This window comes from Myotis daubentonii, chromosome 17 (genome assembly GCF_963259705.1).
Source record: "Myotis daubentonii chromosome 17, mMyoDau2.1, whole genome shotgun sequence".
Classification (NCBI taxonomy): domain Eukaryota; kingdom Metazoa; phylum Chordata; class Mammalia; order Chiroptera; family Vespertilionidae; genus Myotis; species Myotis daubentonii.
In genome coordinates, this window is record NC_081856.1 from 8083706 (window position 1) to 8105283 (window position 21578).

Genomic DNA, 21578 nt, shown 5'->3' on the forward strand with positions numbered 1-21578 from the left:
GAGTTTCTTTCTCTTGCTGCTTTTAAGATTCTCTCTTTGTCTTTTGCCCTTGGCATTTTAATTATGATGTGTCTTGGTGTGGTCCTCTTTGGATTCCTCTTATTTGGGGTTCTCTGTGCTTCCTGGACTTGTAAGCCTATTTCTTTCAACAGGTAGAGGAAGTTTTCTGTCATGATTTCTTCTAATAGGCTTTCAGTGTCTTGTTCTCTCTCTTCTTCTGGCACCCTGATAATTCGGATGTTGGTACGTTTGAAGTTATCCCAGAGGCCCCTTATACTATCTTCATATTTTTGGATTCTTTTTTCTTTTTCCTTTTCTGGATGGGTGTTTTTTAATTTCAGTCAGTGTATGTTTAATTTCTGACCGGTCCTTTTCCATTTTTTTGGTATTCTCATTAAGATCCTTGAAGGTCTCACTAAGTTCCTCGGAGGTTCGTAGAAGGTTCTTGAGTAGCCTTATAACTGTGGTTTTGAACTCTATGACCTCCATTAGTTTGCTTTCCTCCATTTCTTTCATTTGTGACATGTTTCTTTGTCTCCGCACTGTTGGCTGACTGTGAGGACCCACTGTGTCTACAGTGGAAGAACTGCTGTGCTGGAGACACCCTTATGGGGTAAGACTTGCTTCAGTGGGGCTTTGGTGCTCACTGAGTCTGCTTCTTGAGTGTGTCCCTTATGGATGTGAGTAGTTGAAATCTGGTATCTGGCCAGGGGTACCATGGCTCCTGGATCTCCAAGTCAACCACTGTGTGAGTCCACACAGCAGGAGCTACAGCGATATCAGCAGATTTCTCCTCTTTGTTTGGGGTTTGGAAATTTTGGAGCTTGCTGACCCAGCTGCAGTTTGTTATGTTTGGCTGCAAAAGCGCAGGTGGTTCCTTTGCGCCCGCGCTGAGCACAGCTTGGATGGGGATGTAAATTGAGTAGGGCGGAGTCCCAAAGATCACCAGGGCAGAGCAAACAGCAATGGCTGTCGTCAGTGTCTCCGTGACTCTGCGCCTCTGCGTGCCCCAGTCCCTCTGCGTCCCCGAGTCCCGCGCCCACACAGCAACAATGATCCCTGCGAGCAGCACTGCAAGAAAGCCACCCTTGCTTTCCGACCCGCTGCAAGACAGTCCAGTTTCTCCCCGTAGGAGTCTGGGACCCCAGAGTCTTGCCGTAAATGAGTTCAGTGCATTCAAGAGCTTGTATCCCCTTGCGATTGAAAAAAGCCGCGCACCCAGATGTAGTCCGGTTTTCGCGTGCGCTTCTGTACCTCTGTTCTTGGCGCCTCTGCCCCTCCTACTTGGTCTCAGTGTGCTGTTTTCTTTCCTTCTAGTTGTAGAACTTCCACTCGGCCAGCTTTCCCATGGTTCTGGATAATAGCTGCTTTGTCTTATAATTGTAATTTTTTAAAAATATATTTTATTGATTTTTTACAGAGAAGAAGGGAGAGAGATAGAGAGTTAGAAACATCCATGAGAGAGAAACATCGATAAGCCGCCTCCTGTACATCTCCCACTGGGGATGTGCCTGCAACCCAGGTACATGCCCTTGACCGGAATCGAACCTGGGACCCTTCAGTCCGCAGGCCGACGCTCTATCCACTGAGCCAAACCGGTTTCGGCTATAGTTGTAATTTTAATGTTGTTGTGGGAGGAGGCACGTACAGGTTTATACCTTATGCTGCCATCTTGGCTCTCTCTGATGAGTTTTATACAGCTATTTCTTTTGTAAAATATGGAAGTATTAACCATATATACAAGAATGTTGCATCCATTTTAAACTACAGTAGCTTAATATCCAAGATCTGACCTCCACTTGGGAGTATCTTTTACTTAAGGGAAAGGAATCTTTGGTAAGTGAAATCTGTAGACGGATGGTTAGCTGCTCCCTTCTCCCCCAGGTTTATTGTAGAAACCAACAGGCATTACATTTGTGTCTTTTACTTATTTTTCACTTTTATATTTTAATTGTATACCAATTCGTTAACCAAGTGAACAAGTCATAAAGATAAATAAGAGTTAATTATAGGTATGAAATATCAGCCAGGAATAATCTAGAACCATTACGTCTGGTAGCTTTAAAATGGCTTTTTTATAGTATGGTTATGTTAAATGTCTCAATTAAGAACCGGTATTTTAAAATGACGTGGAAACAAAGTTTGCTCTAACTAATGAGGCATGAAATACTGTTTTCTTGCTGTAATATGCTACAATATAGTGTTTTTTCCTTTTGCTAGAAGTTACTGATTGCCTTATAAGTGGGATAACCATATAATTTATTGTCCAACCAGATTCTTTTGAGGATGAAAAGAAGCACTATTAATATTAATACTAGAACAATAGGAATAAACAGAATTGACCGGGACAAATGGGAACTTTTATATGTGCGTGACATAGTCAGGTAGTCTCTCCTCCACAATGTAAACTTTTTACTAAAACCTGAATTTAAGTGGTTTGTTTTTTTGCTCTAATTTTATTATAGGCATTGCCTGTATCACAAAAAGTGAGTTCTGATCATTTTGATATAACTATAGAATTATTTTATAAAATCTCTGCTTTTTCTCTATTTTAAATATACTTGGTGCAGTTTATTCTACCAATAGGTTAAATGAATGTAGAAAAGTAAATTCTTGATCACATACACAATAATATCAAGTACTTTTCCTCTTTATTAGCACTTGAACATTATTTTTATTATTTTTTTGCCTTCCAGACAAATTATGAAAACAGAATATATAGCCTGAAAGTAGAATGTGGACCTAAATACCCAGAAGCTCCTCCATCAGTTAGATTTGTAACCAAAATTAATATGAATGGAATAAATAATTCCAGTGGAATGGTAAGTTAAAGTACTCATTTTATTCTTATATAACTTATAATATATAGTCAGGAGAAAGTAAAAAATAAAAAAGGACCTTTGTTTAGATAAAAGTCTAAAGAAGTTTATTTTATGTTGTTTTTCTTTTATGACTCAACTCAACCCATCCTTAACGACCTTCAGGTACCAGCCTATATAGATGTGATAGCAACACTTCTTAGGGTTTTAGTTATTGCTTCAGTAGTCATATTTCACTGAGTTCTTATTTGGTGAAAAGGTGACCGTTTAAAAAAATGTTATTTTTCTTTAGGGTTAAGTTATATTTGGTGAGCTTAAAATGATGAATATTTATGAAGAGGTTTTTCTTTGAGGAACCAAGTATTTCTGTATTGGAATAAGTAGTCATAGTTGAACACTGTTTATTTAAAGCAAATAAACCAAAATGACACACTCTACCTGACTCACACAAGAAAGTTAGTGAAAATAGTGGAATTTCTAATATAAGTAGATGCCGGGGTCCAACCCCAGCAGGTCCAGGGGTCCCCAAAGGTGTGGACGGAGTCGGCGAAGAAGGAATGACACGGAGACAGCGTTCAGTTGATCAGCAGCCTAGCCAGGATCTCCAGCCAAGTTCTGGTCTGGATCTCCAGAGAGGTTCTGCTTCAGATCTCCAGCCAGGTTCAGTCACCAGGTTCTAGTCAGGTTCTCTTGCCATGTTCTGTAGTCAGGTTCAGTCCAGGGTCTATTGCCATGTTCTCTCCAGCGAAATTCTTCTGTCTCCAGGCTCCGTCCGTGTAGGTTCTGTCTTCTGAATTCTGTCTCATGAGTTCTGTGTTCTAAGTTCTGAGTTCTGTCTCTCTGTCTGGTTACATCTGTATTTATACCAGTTGATTCAATCCTATCAATCTCTATTACAAAGGTTAGGGCGTTTCTTATCTCCATTCCAGGGAGTAAAGATAATGTAGCTTAAGCATGATTGTTTGTAGTGATTAACTACCCGCCTGGCACTTAGTTAAGGAGTTTCATCCCCTCCCTGACTTCAGGGAAAAATTCCTACCTGGGGAAACAACCTTTCTAGGAGAGGCATCCCCTCCCTGACTTCAGGGAAAAATTCCTACGTGGGGAAACAACCTTTCTCGGAGAGGTGACCTTGGTTAAAACACAGCGCCAAGAAGGTGAGCAAACATATTAAGAACCGTATGCCATATATGCCAGGTCCCTTGAAACAGCAAGGATGGACCAGCTCCCAGCAAGTAGATTGTTAGGTTTAGACTTTAAAGTTTAGGCTCTTGAGGTGCCATGTTGAGATCACACTGATATGCAAAATGCATGTTAGGAATCACAATAACACAATAATAATAAATGAACTTCATCTATCTTGGGAAATAGAGTGTTAGCAGTATTCTTAACTTCTGTGTGTTCCTCCTTATCTCATCCCTATGTTCTGTTTCTCCACCAATGGTAATTAATATCTTGAAAAATTTTTTTATATTTACTGATTTTTCTTTATAGTTTTACCTAATGTACTACATTATTCTCCTCCCTCTTTCCTTCCTATCTATCTATCTACCTATCTAAAATCATGAATTTATACCTGTACCTCTAAGCCTATTCCAAAACTACAGGGTTTATTACAGATTTTATTTTTTCCATATTTGTAATTCTCTCCTCCAACAGTGAGAAACCTGGCTTTCATTATCCTTAGTCCAGGGTGGGGCAAAAGTAGGTTTCTAGTTGTGAGTATGTGAAACACAGAGTTTATTCTTGTATTATCATTTATTAATTACTAGAGGCCTGGTGCACAAAATTTGTGCACAGGTAGGGTCCCTAGGCCTGGCTGGCGATCAGGGTCGATCTGTGGGGCACCCGGTGGAGTGATCGGGGGACCCCCGCTGGCACCCTCCTTGGCTGGCCTGGTGCCATTTGCTGGTCTGCCTCCCCACTGCTGGTCGCCTCCCTCTACGGGGCGACCGGTGGGGCGATCTGGGGGGCCCACCCACTCACGCTTGCCTTGGCTGGCTTGGGACCTGTGGGCTGAGGGCAGCTCCTGAATTGAGTGTCTGCCCCCTGGTGGTCAGTGCGCACCATAGCGACCAGTTGTTCTGCCATTTGGCCGATTTGCATATTAGGCTTTTATTATATAGGAATTTGTGCATGGGTGGGGTCCCTCAGCCTGGCTAGCGATTGGGGCCGATTGGGGCCACAGGAGGTTGGCCGGCAGCCCCGATAGGGGCCATGGGGCTGGCCAGCTGGGGGGAGGGAGCGTGGGAGGTTATTTGGCCAGCCAGGGGGAGGGACTGTGGGAGTTTGGCTAGCTAGTCCTATCGTTGCTGATCAGGGCCAGCTGGCCTCGGGAGGTTGGCTGTGGGAGCACACTGACTACTAGGGGGCAGCTCCTGCATCGAGCATCTGCCCCCTGGTGGTCAGTGCGTGTCATTGCCACCTGTTGACTGGTCGTTCGGTCGCTTAGGCTTTTATATATATAGATAGGATTGTATTATTTTCAGTTGTAAACCTACTTATGCCACACCTTTATATTTACTTAAATTTGCTCAGTGCTCCCAGTATGTAACCACACTTTTGGCAATAGGTTTAGCCCTGGACACACAGCTAGCTCTTCACCCTCCAATGGTGGGTCTCATAGAGGCTCATACCCTTCTTTCTGCTGGGTGCACTGGCCAAAAGCCTGACCTTGACAGAGGAAGAAGGTACAAAGGTCATTAGAAATCCCAGTTCAGGACCTGCCAAGTCACGCCCAGATCTCCCTGTCTGGTATGTGCCAACTCAAAGGAGCATTTAGTCCATTTACATTTAATGTACAATAATTATTGATGTGTTCAAGTGTAAATAATTCATCTTATTTTGTGAATTTTATTTTCCCATGTGTTTCTTTTATCTGACCTACTTTTGAACTGGTCCTTTCAACCTCTTTTATTCTGTTATTCCAGTGGCTATTCTAGAAATTACAGTTTGAATACTTAATACTATTATGTTAAGTAGTATTAAGAGATGTGATGGAAACAGGTTTAAGAAACATTTTAAATTTACAGAAGGATATTGTTTAGGGAACTTCTTTATGACATAACATTGCCTTTATGAGGGTGATATCTTTTTTTAAAATATATTTTTATTGATTTCAGAGAGGAAAGGAGAGGGAGAGAGAGATAGAAACATCAATGATGAGATAATCATTGATTGGCTGCCCCCTGCGCACCCCCTCTGGGGATTGAGCCCGAAACCTGGGCATGGGCCCTGAGCGGAATCAAACCCCCTGATTCTTAGGTTGATGCTCAACCACTGAGCCACGTTGGCCAGGTGAGGGTGATTTCTTTGATTAAATTTCTCTGCCAGGCCCTGCCAGTGGTCGGCAAACTCATTAGTCAACAGAGCCAAATATCAACAGTAGAACGATTGAAATTTCTTTTGAGAGCCAAATTTTTTAAACTTAAACTATATAGGTAGGTACATTGTTATTAACTTAATTAGGGTACTTTTAAGGCTTAGGAAGAGCCACACTCAAGGGGCCAAAGAGCTGCATGTGGCTCGCAAGCCGCAGTTTGCCCACCACGGCCCTAGCCAATTTGACTTAGTGGATAGAGTATCGGCCTGCGGACCATAGGGTTCCAGGTTCAATTCCGGTCAAATCTTGTACCTTGGTTGTAGGCTCCTCCCAGGCCTGGGCCCTGGTCGGGGAGTGTGCAGGAGGCAACCAATTGATGTGTTTCTCTCATTGCTGTTTCTCTCTGTCTTTCCTTCTCTCTTCCACTCTCTCTAAAAATCAGTGGAAAAATATCCCTTGGTGAGGAATAACAACAACAATAATTTCTCTGTCAGGAGTAGCTTTTCTTTTCAACTGATGGTTTGTTTTCATATTATAGACTCTGTAAATTTAAGTAATTAATGGTTGATTCTGCACTATTGTGGGAAGTAGTAAATTCAGGATTCAGTTTCAAACTGACCTTAAATAATCTCTACCAATCTTTTTAATGACCTTTATCTGATCTAAAAGGGACTGTTATATACCTTTTGACATTTTTACTTCCTTCCTATTTGTTTTTCCTTAACCTGTCTATCAAGTCCTGTCAGTCTTTATTGAAAATGTAACTTGAGTCAGGTGTATTTCTATTTACATTGCCAGCACATGAATATTGTCTACTATCTCTTGTCTGGACCCTTCAACAACTGCTCCGATTCTATTTATTTACCCCTTCCAATCTTTACAAAGCAAGCTGTCGAAGGGATTTTTCTAAAACACCAATTGTGTCGCATCACTTTTGTGCTTAGAATTCTTTAATAGCTTCAGCCATAATGTGCATGCTTCTTGCTATGGCTCATCAACTCACAGTTCACACAGCTCTGCACACCTTTCATTTGGTACTAGGAGCTCTGCACTTTTTGTTCTTCCTGTCTGGACATCTCCTTCACTCTGGCTAATCCTTACAGATTCTGAATTTAAATGTCACTTTCTTAGAGAAATCTTCTTCCATGATTTCCCAATCTTAATTAGGTATCTTGTTGCTTTATTCTGGTCACATTGTTATTATTTTCCTTTGTAGCAGTTACTGTAAATTTTTTATCACTTTTATTTTAATTTTTGATGTTTTTAAAAGAAATATTTCTAACATACAGACAGTTTTAGAGAATATGACCAACATCCTCCATCTATCTTTGTCAGATCTTAATATTTTTGTCTTATTTGTAACATCTTTTTTAAAGACTGCATTATAAATAGTTAACTCCTGGTTTCCCCTTTCCATCATTCCCTAGAGGTAGTCTTGTTTTGAATTTGCTGTTATAATTTCTGCGCATGATTGTTGTGCTTTTTCTATGCCCGTGTGTGTGTGTTCCTCTATATTGTGTGATTTTGTGTGGAATCATGTCAGTGTTTTTTTTAGATTTATCCATGTTGGGTCATGCATATTAGATTGTTTCTCTTTATTGTTTAATCCATTTTTTACTTGCTGGGCATTTACGTTTTTTTCACTTTGAAAAAATTGTACAAGTGTTTTTGTATCTTAAGGCAGTACAGTACTTCTTTGGAACTAGTATTTATTTATTGGTTCTAATGTAGAGAAAACTTTTTTAAAAAAATCTTTAAATTCTTTATTAGTTAAGGAATTACAAATGTGTCCTCATTCCTCCCCCCCCCATTAACCCCCCCGCCCCCCCCCCCCCCACCACCTCATGCTCTCATCCCCCCTGTTGTACATGTCCATTGGTTTGGCCTATATGCATGCATCCCCTTACCCCCACCCTCCCCTACTTTCCCTCTGGGGATTAATAATCTGATTGCTGTTTCTCTGTCTTTGGATCTGTCCCTGTAAAATATAATAAAATTGAATACTAGAAATAAAAAAGACTAAATACAAGCTCTGATTTTTAAAAAAATAAAATTTCTCTGTCAAATTGCTGTAGAACTCTCTAAACACCTACTCTCAATCCCTATGTTTATCTTGTCATGGACTAGTAAAAATCAGTTCAAGGCCTGGCACTTTGAGGAGCACTTTTTCCAGTGCATATTACCTAGAAGTGGAATGTCTCCTGAGGTGTGGCTTTTCTTCAGCTTCATTGAATATTGCCAAGTTTCTTTCCACAGGGCTGTGTCCATGTCTGTCCCACTTGACCCTGTGAACGTACATTATTTCCACCAATTCATAATGTCAAGCTGGAATGGGGATTTGAAAACAATAAAATAAATATTGATTTTAATTATTGGAATGTAGGTGTGGGTACAGAATGTTGAGGTAGGGTGAAAATATTGGGCATGCGTTTTTCTCTTGATTGATATCTAAGAACTTAAATTTATAACTAGTAAATAGTAGGGAATTTCACATTGACCATTAATGATTGTGCTAGGCTAATTTTATATATTTTGAGGTTATTTATGTACCAGATGAATTATGGGTGTTGCTTTAGTCATTTTGGTTTAAATTTACTTAACACAACTAGTCAAAATTATTTCTTATGGGTGGTCAGCACTGCAAAGCATAAATTTACAGTACTTTAATCTGTGAGGTCTCAAGTTTTGGAGGCTATTGTATATTATAAACTGATAAGGTGCAGATTTGTTCTGACATGATATTTATTTTCCCATGCCCTTTTCTCTCTCCTCCCTTTTCATTAATTTTTGTCCCCAAATTTTTATGCATTCTGTTGGTATTTTATAGGATTTGCAATCACTTAATGTTTATTTAACTATCTTTTAACTTTACAGCTGGAAGTGTTTGTTTCTGCTTTGGAAAGAACTTGGTATTCTCTTGATTTATTTTATAAACTTGTTCACTGATGAAGTCTATTTATGTAGGCTAATGGAGTTGCTACTCTTAAAGCATTAGAGGAAGCATTTTAAATATTTCTTAACGTTGTTTCAATTATCAGAAATTATACAAATTATTTTTCTTTTCTATTTTTTTATAAATATGTTTTTATTGATTTTTAGAGAGAGAGGAAGGCAGAAGGAGAGAGACAGAATTGTCGATCAGAGAGGAACATCATCAGTCAGCTCCTCCTGCATGGCTTCTACTGGGGATGAGCCTGAAACCCAGGCATGTGCCCTTCCTGGGAATCGAACCAAAAGCCTCTTGGTTCCTGGGTCGATGCTCAACTGCTGAGCCACACCAGCCAGGCTCTTTCCTATTTTTAAAGAGTTTTATTGTTATATAATTCACATGCCATACAATTCAGTCATTAAGTATAATTTAATGTTTTTTATTGTCCACAGGGTTGTGGACCTATTACCAAAATCCAATTTTAGAACATTTTTGTCATTCTCAAAGCAAGTCCTTTACCCATTAGTTGTCACTTTACACCTCACCTCCTCCACACTAAACAACCACTAAATTACTTTCTTTGTAGATTTGCTTATTCTGAGCTTTGTGTATAAATGGAATTATAAAATACACTGTCTTTTTTTTTTCTTTATTGTTTAAAGTATTACAAATAGTAGTACATATGTCTCCTTTTTCCCCCATTGACCTTCCCCTGGCCTCCCCTACTCCCCGGCACATGCTTTCAACCGCTCCCCCATTGTCTTGTGTCCGTTGGTTATGCTTTTATGCATGCACACAAGTCCTTTGGTTGATCTCTTACACTCCCCCCCCCCCCAACACTTCCCAGCCTTCCTGCTGTACTTTGACAGTCAGCAGCTTCTCGGCCTTTGTATCTATCTTTTTGTTCATCAGGTTATAATGTCCTTTATTATCCATAAATGAGTGAGATTATGTGGTATTTCTCTTTCACTGCCTGGCTTATTTCACTTAGCATAATGCTCTCCAGTTCCATCCATGCTGCTGCAAATGGTAAGAATTCCTTTTTTATAGCAGCGTAGTATTCCATTGTGTAGATATACTACAGGTTTTTTATCCACTCATCTGCTGATGGGCACTTAGGCTGTTTCCAAATCTTTTTTTTTTTTTTTTTTAATATATTTTATTGATTTTTTACAGAGAGGAAGGGAGCGAGACAGAGAGCTAGAAACATCGATCAGCTGCCTCCCGCACACCTCCCACCGGGGATGTGCCCGCAACCCAGGCACATGCCCCTGACCGGAATCGAACCCGGGACCCCCCAGTCCGCAAGCCGACGCTCCATCCACTGAGCCAAACCGGCCTCGGCCAGATCTTAGCTATTGTAAATTATGCTGCTATGAACAGGGGTGCATATATTCTTTTTGATTGGTGTTTCTGATTTTTTGGGATATATTCCTAGAAGTGGGATTACTGGATGTTGATTTTTGTATCCTGTTACCTTGCTGAATTCATTTATTAAGTCTAGTAATGTTTTGGTAGAGTCTTTAGGGTTTTCTATGTACCAATATCATGTCATCTGTGAATAATGACAGTTTTACTTTCTCCTTTCCAATTTGGATGCCTTTTATCTCTTCTTATTTGATGGCTAGGACTTCCAGTACTATCTATCTATCTATCTATCTATCTATCTATCTATCTATCTATCTATCTAAGCCTAAGTGACTGTCTAACCGTTCGACCAGTAGCTATGACGTGCACTGACCACTGGGGGCAGATGCTCAACACACAGGCATGGAAACATGGAACAGACTGATGAATCTCAGAGGGGAGGGGGAAGGAGGAGGACGGAAGTGATTAACCAAAGATTTTATATGCATACTAGAGGCCCCGTGTGCGGGTCCTTGCACTGGTGGGGTCCCTTGGCCTGGCCTGCAGGGATCTGGCTGAAACCGGCAGTCCGACATCCCGAGAGGTCCCTCATACATCGGGCCTCTAGTGTTGAATAAGAGTGGTGAATGTGGACATCCTTGTCATGTCCCTCTTCCTATGGGAAATGCTTTTAGTTTTTTCCCACTGAGTATTATGTTGGTTGTAGGTTTGTTATATATGGCCTTTATTATGTTGAGGTATGATCCCTCTATTCCCATTTTACTGAGAGCTTTTATCAAAAAAGGGTCTTGGATTTTGTCAAATGCTTTTTCTGCATCTATTGATATGATCATGTGGTTTTTTTTTTTTAAAATATATTTTTATTGATTTTTTACAGAGAGGAAGGGAGAGAGATAGAGAGTTAGAAACATCGATGAGAGAGAACATCGATCAGCTGCCTCCTGCACATCTCCCACTGGGGATGTGCCCGCAACCCAGGTACATGCCCTTGACCGGAATCGAACCTGGGACCTTTCAGTCCGCAGGCCTACGCTCTATCCACTGAGCCAAACCGGTTTCGGCATGATCATGTGGTTTTTATCTTTCAATTTGTTTATGTGATGTATCACATTTATTGATATGCAAATATTGTACCAGCCTTGCATCCCTAGAATAAGTCTTACTTGATCATGGTGTATGATCTTTTTGATATATTGCTGGATCCAGTTTGCTAATATTTTGTTGAGGATTTTAGCATCTGTGTTCATCAGGGATATTGACCTGTAATTTTCTTTCTTTGTTTGTAGTGTTTTTATCTGGTTTTGCAATTAGGATAATGTTGGCTTTGTATAAAGAGCTTGGAAGTGTTCCTTCCTTTTGTATTTTTTTTTTTAATAGTTTGAGGATCATAGGTGTTAGTTTTCTTTGGATGTTTAGTAAAATTCACCTATAAATCCTTCCGGTCCAGGACTATTCTTTGCTGGAAGTTTTAAAATTATTGCTTCAGTTTTATCAGTTGTGGCCTACTCAAGTTTTCTGATTCTTCCTGATCGAGTTTTGGAAGATTCTATGTTTCTAGGAATTTGTCCATTTCACCCAAGTTGTCCAGTTTGTTTGCATATAGTTGTTCATAGTATTTGTGTACAATCCTTTGTATTTCTGTGGTGTCCGTTGTTATGTCACCTCTTATATTTCTGATTTTATTTGGGTTCTCTCTGTTTCTTCTTTTTTTTTTTAATGTATTTTATTGATTTCAGAGAGGAAGGGAGAGAGAGGGGGAGAGAGAGAGAGAGATAGAAACATCAGTGATGAGAGAGAATCATTTATCAGTTGCCTCCTGCATGCTCATACTGGGGATCGAGCCCACAACCTGGGCATGTGCCCTTTACCAGAATCAAACCCAGGACCCTTCAGCCCACAGGCTGACGCTCTGTCCATGGAGCCAAACTAGCCAGGGCTGTCTTTGTTTCTTGATGAGTCTGGCTAGGGGTTCATCAGTCTTGTTTATCTTTTCCTCAAAGAATCAGCTCTTGGGTTTATTGATCTTTTGTACTGTTTTTTTACTCTCTGTCATTTATTTCCACTCTTATCTTTATTATTTCCTTCTACTTCCTCTGGGCTTTTCTTGCTGTTCTTTTTCTAGTTTATTTAGTTGTGGTGTTAGATAGTTTATTAGTCCTTTTTCTTGTTTCTTGAGAAGGCCTGTAGTGCTATGAACTTCCCTCTCAGGACTGCTTTTGCTGTATCTCATAGGTTTTGGATGGTTGTGTGTTCATTTTTGTTTGTTTCCAGGAAGTTTCTAATTTCTTGCTTGGTCTCATTGGTAACCCATTCATCTATATCATAAAAGGCCTCTTGCAGCAGGTGGGATGGAGTGCCGGCAGCGTCCGCGGAGCGTGCGAGCCGTCGTAGGGCGGCGGACAGGGCCCTGATGGCAGGCTAGGCCTAGGGGACCCTACGCACGCGTGATTTAATCATGCACTGGGCCTCTAGTTGTTTAATAACATGCTATTTAGCCTGCATGTATTAGAGTGTTTTTGAGTTTTCTTTATTATAGTTGATTTCTAACTTCATGCCATTGTGATCTGAAAAGATGTTTGGCATGCTATATCAATCTTTTTGAATTTGTATGGACTTGTTTTGTGCTCTAACATGTCTTCTATCTTTGAGAATGTTCCATGTGCATTTGAGAAAAATGCATATTCTGTGCTTTGGGATGAAATGTTCTATAAATATTGGTTAGATCCATCTGATCTAGTGTGTCTTTTAAGGCCTCTGTTTCCTTGTTAATTTTTTGTCTGGAAGATCTGTTCAGTGATGTCAGTGGGGTGTTAAAGTCCCCCACTATTGCTGTCAATCTCTTCCTAAATATCCATGCAAAAGGAAAGGAAAAAATAAAAAACTGGAGTAGCAATACTTATATCAGACAAAATAGACTTCAAAACAAAGGCCATAACGAGACAAAGAAGTGGCCTTTGTCTCATTATGATGTGGCCTTCTTTGTCTTTTGTTAAGGGTGCAACTTCATTCCTTTGCATGTGGATATCCAGTTGTCCCAGAAACACTATTGAAGAGTCTAGTCTTCCCTTATTGTGTATTCTTGTCGAAGATCAGTTCAGTTTGTAAGTACAATGCATGGGTTTATTTGTGGGCTCTCAGTTATATTCCATTGATAGGTATGTTCATCCTTATGGAAGTACTATCTTCTTGATTACTGAAGGTTTGTATTAACTTTTAAAATTTGGAGAACTTTGTTCTTTTTCATATTCCTTTGGCTATTCTGGTTTCCTTGCATTTTTATATGAATTTAAAGATAAGCTTGTCCATTTCTTTAAAAAAAAAAAGCATTTGAAATTTTGATAGAGATTGTATTGAATCTGTAGATCAATTTGAGGAATATTGTTACTTAATATTGAGTCTTCTGATGCATGTGTATAGGATGGATCTTTACATACATTTGGGTCTTAAATTTCTGTCAACAGCTTTTTTACTTGAATTTATTGGGGTGACATTGGTTCACAAAACCATACAGATTTCATGTGTACAACTCAATAAAATACCATCTGCACACTGTACTGTACGCTCATTGCCCCATTTTCCGTTTCCATCCTACTCCCTTCTTTCCCTCTGGCTATCACCACACTATTGTCCTTGTTTATGTGTTAGGTATATATGTTTTTTGGCTAATCTCTGCACCTGTTTTCTTCTAGATCCCCAACCCTTCTCTTCTCTCATAAGATGTCAGTCTGTTTCATGTAGCCATACTTCTATTTTGCTTGTCAGTTTATTTTGTTCATTAGATTCCACATATAAGTGATACCTTATGGTGTTTGTCTTTCTGTCAACAATGGTTTATAGTTTTCGGTGTATAGAGCTTACACTTTTGTTAAATTTATACTTGTATACTTTATTCTCTTATCCCTGCTGTAATTGGCAGTAGTTTCTTTGATTTTCAGATTGTTCTTTGCAGGTACACAGACATACAGCTGGTTTTTGTATGCTGATCCTGTATCCCACAGCCTCGCTGCAGTTGTTTATTAGCTCTAATAGTGTTTTTAATGCATACCTAGTGTTTTCTGTATAGAAGATCATGTCAGTTGCAAATAGAAATAGTTTTACTTCTTTCTTTTTTATCTGGATGCCTTTTATTGAATTTTCTTGCCTGGTTGCTTATTTTGAACTTCCTTTACAGTCTTGAGTAGCAGTGATGAGACTGGAAATCCTTGTCTTCTTCCTGATATTAGAAGGAAAATATTTAGTCTTTCACCATAAATTATGATGCTAGCTGTATATTTTTTATAGATTTCCTTCATTAGGTTGAGGCATTTCCCTTCTGTTCTTAGTTTGAGTGTTTTTATCATGAAAGATTATTGGATTCTGTCAAATGCTTTTTTGTATCTACCGAGGTAATAATGTTGTTTGTTTCTATTTTATTATGGCATATTACATTGATTGACTTTTTTGTTTTGTTTTGTTTTTTTTTTAAAAAAATAAATCTTTATTGTTCAAATTATTACAGTTGTTCCTCGTTTTTTCCCCCCCATAGCTCCCCTCCACCCGGTGCCCACCTCCCCATGCCCTCCCCCACCCCATTATCCTCATCCATAGGTGTAGGGTTTTATCCAATCTCTTCCCGTACCCCCCACATCCCCTTTCCCCCCTGAGAATTGTTAGTACACTCCCTTTCTATGCCCCTGGTTCTATTATATTCACCAGTTAATTCTGTTCTTCAGATTTTTTATTCACTTGATTTTTAGATTCACTTGTTGATAGATATGTATTTGTTGTCACTTTGTTGTTCATAATTTTTATCTTTACCTTTTTCTTCCTCTTCTTAGAGAATACCATTCAGTATTTCATATAATACTGGTTTGGTGGTGATGAACTCCTTTAGTTTTTTCTTTTCTCACTGGGGCCGTCGCAGCCTCGCAGGGGCCGTCGTAGCCTCACAGGGGTCGTCACAGCCTCACAAGGCCTCACTGGGGCCGTCGCAGCCTTGCAGGGGCCGTTGCAGCCTCACGCAGCCTCACTGGGGCCGTCGCAGCCTCGCAGGGGACGCCGCATCCCACGTTGGGGGTGAAGGTGTGAGACAGAAGTTCCTCTCTGTCTTTCCTGCTGCTCCCTTGTGTATCGCTGATGCTGTAAGTTTCTGAGAGCCGCCTGCAGGTGCTGGACATCATACTTTAACTGGTCAACACGAAGTTTGGCATTCTGTCTTTTGTTGGGAGTCTCATTGCTGGACAAAATCTCCAGGCGTTCTAGCTGGCTGAATATCTGGTATGCTTGCTTGGATTTCGTTTTCTACTAAGTGCCCAGACTGCTTGTCAGCTGTCTCCCGGTGTCCCGTGTGAGACTGGATCTGGTGAACCTGTCTGTGTATTTGCTGGTTCAGCGGTTCGATGTTGCCGGCCCAGCCGCGTCGGCTCCGACTCCACTTTCCTCCAAACCTGATTCTGCTTCTTGAGTATGTCCCTTATGGATGCGAGGAGTTTAAATCTGCAGTTTGTTGGGTTAGGCTGCAAAAGCACAGGTGGTTCCTTTTGTGCCACTGGCACGGCTTGGGTGGGGATGTAAATTGAGTAGGGCGGGGTCTCAGAGAATCACCAGGGTGGGGCAAACAGCAGTGGTTGTCGTCAGCATCTCCGCGACTCCTCGCCTCTCTGTGACTCCACGACTCCGCGTCTCCGCTTCCCTGAGTGCCGGCGAGCAGCTCTGCGAGAAAGCCACCCTCGTTCTCCGACCCGCTGCAAGGCAGTCCCTCCTCTCCCCGTAGGGGTCTGGGACCTCAGAATCCCGCCCCAAACAAGCCAGTGGATTTGAGAGCTTGTATCCCCTTCCGATTGAAAAAAACTGTGCATCCAGCTGCAGCCCGCCTGGCGCGCGACTCCGTACCTCTGCTCTTGGCGCCTCTGCACCTCCTACTCAGTCTCAGTGCGCGTCTTTCTTTCCTTCCAGTTGTAGAGCTTTCCACTGGGCCGGCTTTCCCGTGGTTATGGATGATAGCTGTTTTGTCTTATAGTTGGTAGTTTCAAAGTTGTTGTGGGAGGCAGCACGCACAGGTCTATACCTTATGCCGCCATCTTGGTTCTCTGTGTAATATTCTTAAAGGAATATTTGTCAATCCACTACAAAGGAATACAGAGAATATATATATAGTATAATTTATAATATGTGTGTGTGTGTGTGTGTGTGTGTGTGTATATATATATATACATATATATATATATATAACTAATATTACCACTCTTGCATTTCTGGGGTGAATCCCACTTGGTTATGGTACATAATCTTTTTTTGTATATTGCTCAAGGTCAGATCTTTCATGAGCCTGTGCACAGCCTTACACGTGTGTGGTCTTCTAGATTTACAGGCATATGTTAGAACTTTTCAAACTCCCTGTGGATATCAGTAGATACCCTCTGAAGCATTTTGGTCACCTTCTTTTTGCCCTGTTACTGCCTCTCCAGGTAGTAGAGATGTTAAACAATTGACACTATTTTCAATGCCAGGCATAAGGCTGGCAGTGGTTTGATGGCAGAATAGGCAGTACCCAGTGGGTGAGTTCTGAGGTCGGGTAGAGAAAAGTCCTGTGACTGGCATTTTCCAGGGGAACTGTCAAGTGATGGCAGTTACTTGGGAATGAGACTTGGAAGGAGCTCCAACCCCATTCTGTCAGTCGTGCATAGTGGAAGATTAGTCAGGTTCACAGTTCTTTCCTAAATCCCAATGGAGATAATTGCCCAGATTTCGGGGAGCAGTGTTGGAAATGGAGAGGAACCTTCTAACCTTATTTCATCAAGAAGGAATTGCCAAATATATTTACAGTGTAGCTATTTAATACAACATTTAAAAATTTTCTGACGACTAAAGTTCACTACGTGTTTATTTGTAAAATATAGAAAAGCAAAAACACACATAAAAGACATAAATTACTTGGAAACACCTTTTAAAGAAGGAATATTTTCCCTAACTATTACATTAAAATAATATTAACTTTTGTGAAAATAGAGCCAGGATATGAAATTTTAAATGGACTTATTTAAATAGTTAATAAATTGATGCCATACTACTTTAAACTGGTAATGAATTTTATTCTTTTTTCTTCTTTCCAGGTAGATGCACGGAGCATACCAGTATTAGCAAAATGGCAAAATTCATATAGCATTAAAGTTGTACTTCAAGAACTAAGACGTCTAATGATGTCCAAAGAAAATATGAAGCTTCCACAGCCACCAGAAGGACAAACATACAACAATTAATTTTAGTGGATTTCAAACTTGTCTTAAATCAACAATCTTCTACTCATGTTAATGTCTTGATTAAATATCACAATGCAAAATACCCACACATTAAGTAAAAGAATGCCAGCTGGTAAATATGACCTGGACATTTGTAAGAATATATTTAATATATGTATACACATTATGTTTTCAGGTAACAGGAGAAAAAATGCAGCACAATTTTTTTAAAGCACTGTCATTTAACCATAAATCTGGAGTATTCAAAACAGAATTCAGGTTTACAAGACGAAAGTATGGTGATTTTTACTAAAAGTAAAAATCCCAAGAAGGAAAAAGAAATGGCATGCTTTCTCCATCTTGCTTAGTGAAAGAGCTTCAATTTAAATTGTCTAAAGTAGCAGGTACAATGAATATTGTCTCAAATTGTTTTAATTTTTGAAGTGGTGTGGGTGCTGACTACCAGTAGTATAAAAAATATGTTCAGGATTGTTTTCATATCTGTATTTATAATAAAAAAATGTCATGGGGAAGGTCAATGAATTTCTGTTAAAAGCTGTTTCTGTGTGTTACATGTAAAAGACATGGTAAATATTTGTTTACAGTCTTTGACAAACCATGCATTTAAGTTGAAATGAAATCAACAAAAAGGAAATAGGTGAATGGATATGTGATTTTTGAGATTAAAGTTAGTCTTAAAATGTAAATAAAATGTGGATTGTGTTCTCAGAAACTGTGCCATTTCTATTATATTGATGTGGTATATGGACAGTACCTTGCTGAGGTAGCAAAGATTGGAATTGTAGGTTTTCATCCATATAAAAGTTTTTATTGTTTATCATGTTTTGTATGCTTCTTGTAAATTGGAATTTGCAGAGTATTTTAGAGAACAAATTACTTGATTAATTTAATTTCTTCTTTGTAGAAGGAGGAATCCCAAGTATTATATTTTGACTTTGATTTCACCAGAAATATATTTAAAAGATGCTTGAATTTTAGCAATTTTTATAGAATTATAGATTGTAATTATCCAAATATACATTCTATTTTTGATTCATAACCTTTTTTTTTTTTTTTTTGGGTGACATTTTTCTCCCAATGCTTTTATTATTGACTGGGATTAATTTATCCATTCCACTGTCTTTCACTTCGGCATCTGTGTAATTTGGAACTGATGTTCTGCTTTTACCAAAGTGAGAGGTTTTAAGTAATTGTTTTTCATTTCAAAGCACTAGGTATACTACTTTGTTGAACACACTCTTTTCTTATGGGTTCACTGTACAAAATAGAAAGGTGGTCTGGTAACAAGGACAGATTTCTTAAACAGGCCCTGACATGTTTTTGTCAGGTTCATTCATATCTAAAGCTTTGAGCTACTTTTCTTAGTCATTAATGATAATTTGTCTAAACTTCTAATTTCAACATGGCTATTCTATTTTAATTATCAAAGATGTTTAAAATGACATAGAGAATATATAGATACAAATTAGTGCATGTGTAATTTATTAAAATAGGTTTGAAATGAACTATTACCTTGGAATACATTCTGAAAACTTTAAAATTGTTAAGGGAGATTAAGTTGAATTACACTGATGTCATACACAGGAGTCTTGATGGTTACTGATGGTCTAAGTCATTCTCTTTAAAAACTTCTTTTCCACTTTGAAAATGTGTCTTATCATACATGGGTGCTGAATGCTGTTAAATTATTCATACATTGGTGGGCTGAGAATCTGAGTACCTTGATCTTGTCCTCTTTTCTTTCCCCATATCCTCTAATTGTGAAGGTTTTTCTGTTGTTTTCCCTCCCTCAAGTATATGTTTGAGTTGGCCCTGTATGTTTCCCCTTTTTGTTTTGGGACTGTGGATCTCTGCTGAAATCTGCATGCAAAAGCAAGATCCATTTTGCATGTCACAATCAAGATGTACGTGGCAATCTAAGACACGCTAGTTGATTATAGAAGTTAATGCTGAACCACTCTTAATTGTAGTAACATTTCTAAGACAACAGTTTTGAAGCTATTTTTCCTTTGTCTGTTTTGTAAAGGGGCTAAGGTTGTAGGAGTGTGTGGTATTAAATGAACTGTAAAATTGCCTTTGAAATTTGTTTAAAAAACTAGCAGATGAGCCCTAGGGGATGATCTTATATTAATAAAGATTACAAAAATAAAGTTCTTGTCCTGTTAGGTCAGTGTTATGCTTTAATTACTTTCTAATTTTCAGAATTTTGAATTTTGAAACAAACATTTATAAGAAATAAGAATAGTCAATGGAATTTAAGTCTTTTACATGTAAAATGCCCAAATTTATAATTTTAAATTATCCTTTAAAAAGAGTTTTTCACACTTCAGATTTGGGTAAATAATTGTAGAGTGACTTAGTTTGAATATCATATAATTTATTAGTCTAGATTGCTTAGTACCAATTTATTGATTTAAGCATTTCCCACTAAATATATATTGCTATAGATATATATGTACAAAATTCTTTTTTTTTTTTTTTTGGGAAAATTTAGAGGACACAGCTGGAAAATAATGCATTTTCCTTAATAGATTTGGTGTGTATGGCTTTGGGTGGTGCTGGTAGACATATCATGAAATAAAAGACTTTGGTCACAACTATGTTAACTTTTTAAAAAAAATTATTGACTTGAGAAAGAGAGATATCTATTTGTTGTTTCACTTATTTATGCATTCATTGGTTGATTCTGGTATGTGCCCTGTCCAGGGATTGAACCCGCAACCTTATCTGGCATATCTGGACAATGCTCTAACCAACTGAGCTACCCAGCCTGAGCAAAAAACTATGTTGTTTCTTAATAAGCACATAACTGTGTTTTTACATACATTTTAAAGAGTATAAGTACTAATGAGAAATTGTAGTATCATGAATAATTGGATTTTCGGAGGTATTTAAGGAATTTTTTCCCAGATTTCCTTTTAAGTGTATTTTTTCACATATGTGTAGAATCATTGTATCATTAGACACTGGTTTTGCTTTTTTGATAAGTGTCAATATAATTTTCCAGTGCCAATTTGATTGATTTTTGGTTATTTTCACAAAAAGATTCCAACTCTCAATATTTTGGTAAGTATATATATTTGTTTATGTAATGGAAACATTAAAAAAGGGAATGGGTGTACTGAGCATTGGAATTGATTAGAGCATTAGCATTAAATTCCCATCCAGCATTGTGTTTATTAAAAAGCAGGACATGCATGGGAATAGAATATCTTTTATGCTAAAATTAATATGCCTTACAGAAGTTATAAAGAGTAGATGGAAATCGTATGGTTCATACTGAAAATGTTGGCTATTTAAAAAGTATTGTGGAGCATTGAAAGTAAAACAGTGTTTTCTGAAGAGAAAATTAATGAAGGCATTTGGTGATACTGAAAATAAATGACAAGTCAACACCATCATTTTGTCAGTAAAGGAGTTTGGGGAACTCATGGAGTGAGTTCATGATAAAGAAAACAATAATTGGGTATGAAAAGGTTGCCATGTTATTTAGATTTGTAGTAGGATATTCTCACCCAGAAAAATTCGTAAGTGTTGGCTCTATTTCATTTTTAGATGTAGTCCATAAGATCAATTCAAAAAATTTTTGGCAAGTTCATTTATGAAATTAATGATAAAAGCCAGATAGATTTCACTTTCGTAAGTTAGAAAGGTTCCAGGAATTATCCTTTCTCAAATGAATAACTGACCAAATACTTTGTAAGGATTGTGCAGTGGTCCATTTGCTGCTAAATGTAGACCTGTGTGAATTCTTGTATGTTGTCCGTGTTCAATGAGCAGCTACTTTAAAGTTACCTAGAAATTTTGGCAGTTGAAAGATTATATGAAAGTAAATAGTCAATCTCAAAAGGTGTACTAATAGTTGGCACTAAGAAACCAACAGTAATGAGAAACCTGTGGTT

At 38.6% G+C, this 21578-nt stretch overlaps 1 protein-coding gene across 4 annotated transcripts in view; it reads left to right on the plus strand.

Annotated features, from left to right (window-relative positions):
* UBE2V2 (ubiquitin conjugating enzyme E2 V2) overlaps positions 1-19841 on the plus strand; it is a 59742-nt gene extending 39901 nt beyond the window's left edge. For 3 of the 4 annotated variants that reach the window (XM_059672709.1, XM_059672710.1, XM_059672711.1), the window contains 2 exons: positions 2697-2822; positions 17530-19841. In XM_059672709.1, the coding sequence (XP_059528692.1) occupies positions 2697-2822; positions 17530-17676 (273 nt within the window). In that variant the 3' untranslated portion in view covers positions 17677-19841. The remainder of the gene's footprint in view (positions 1-2696; positions 2823-17529) is intronic. The other variant, XM_059672713.1, reaches the window with a different exon arrangement.
* Positions 19842-21578: the final 1737 nt, after the last annotated feature.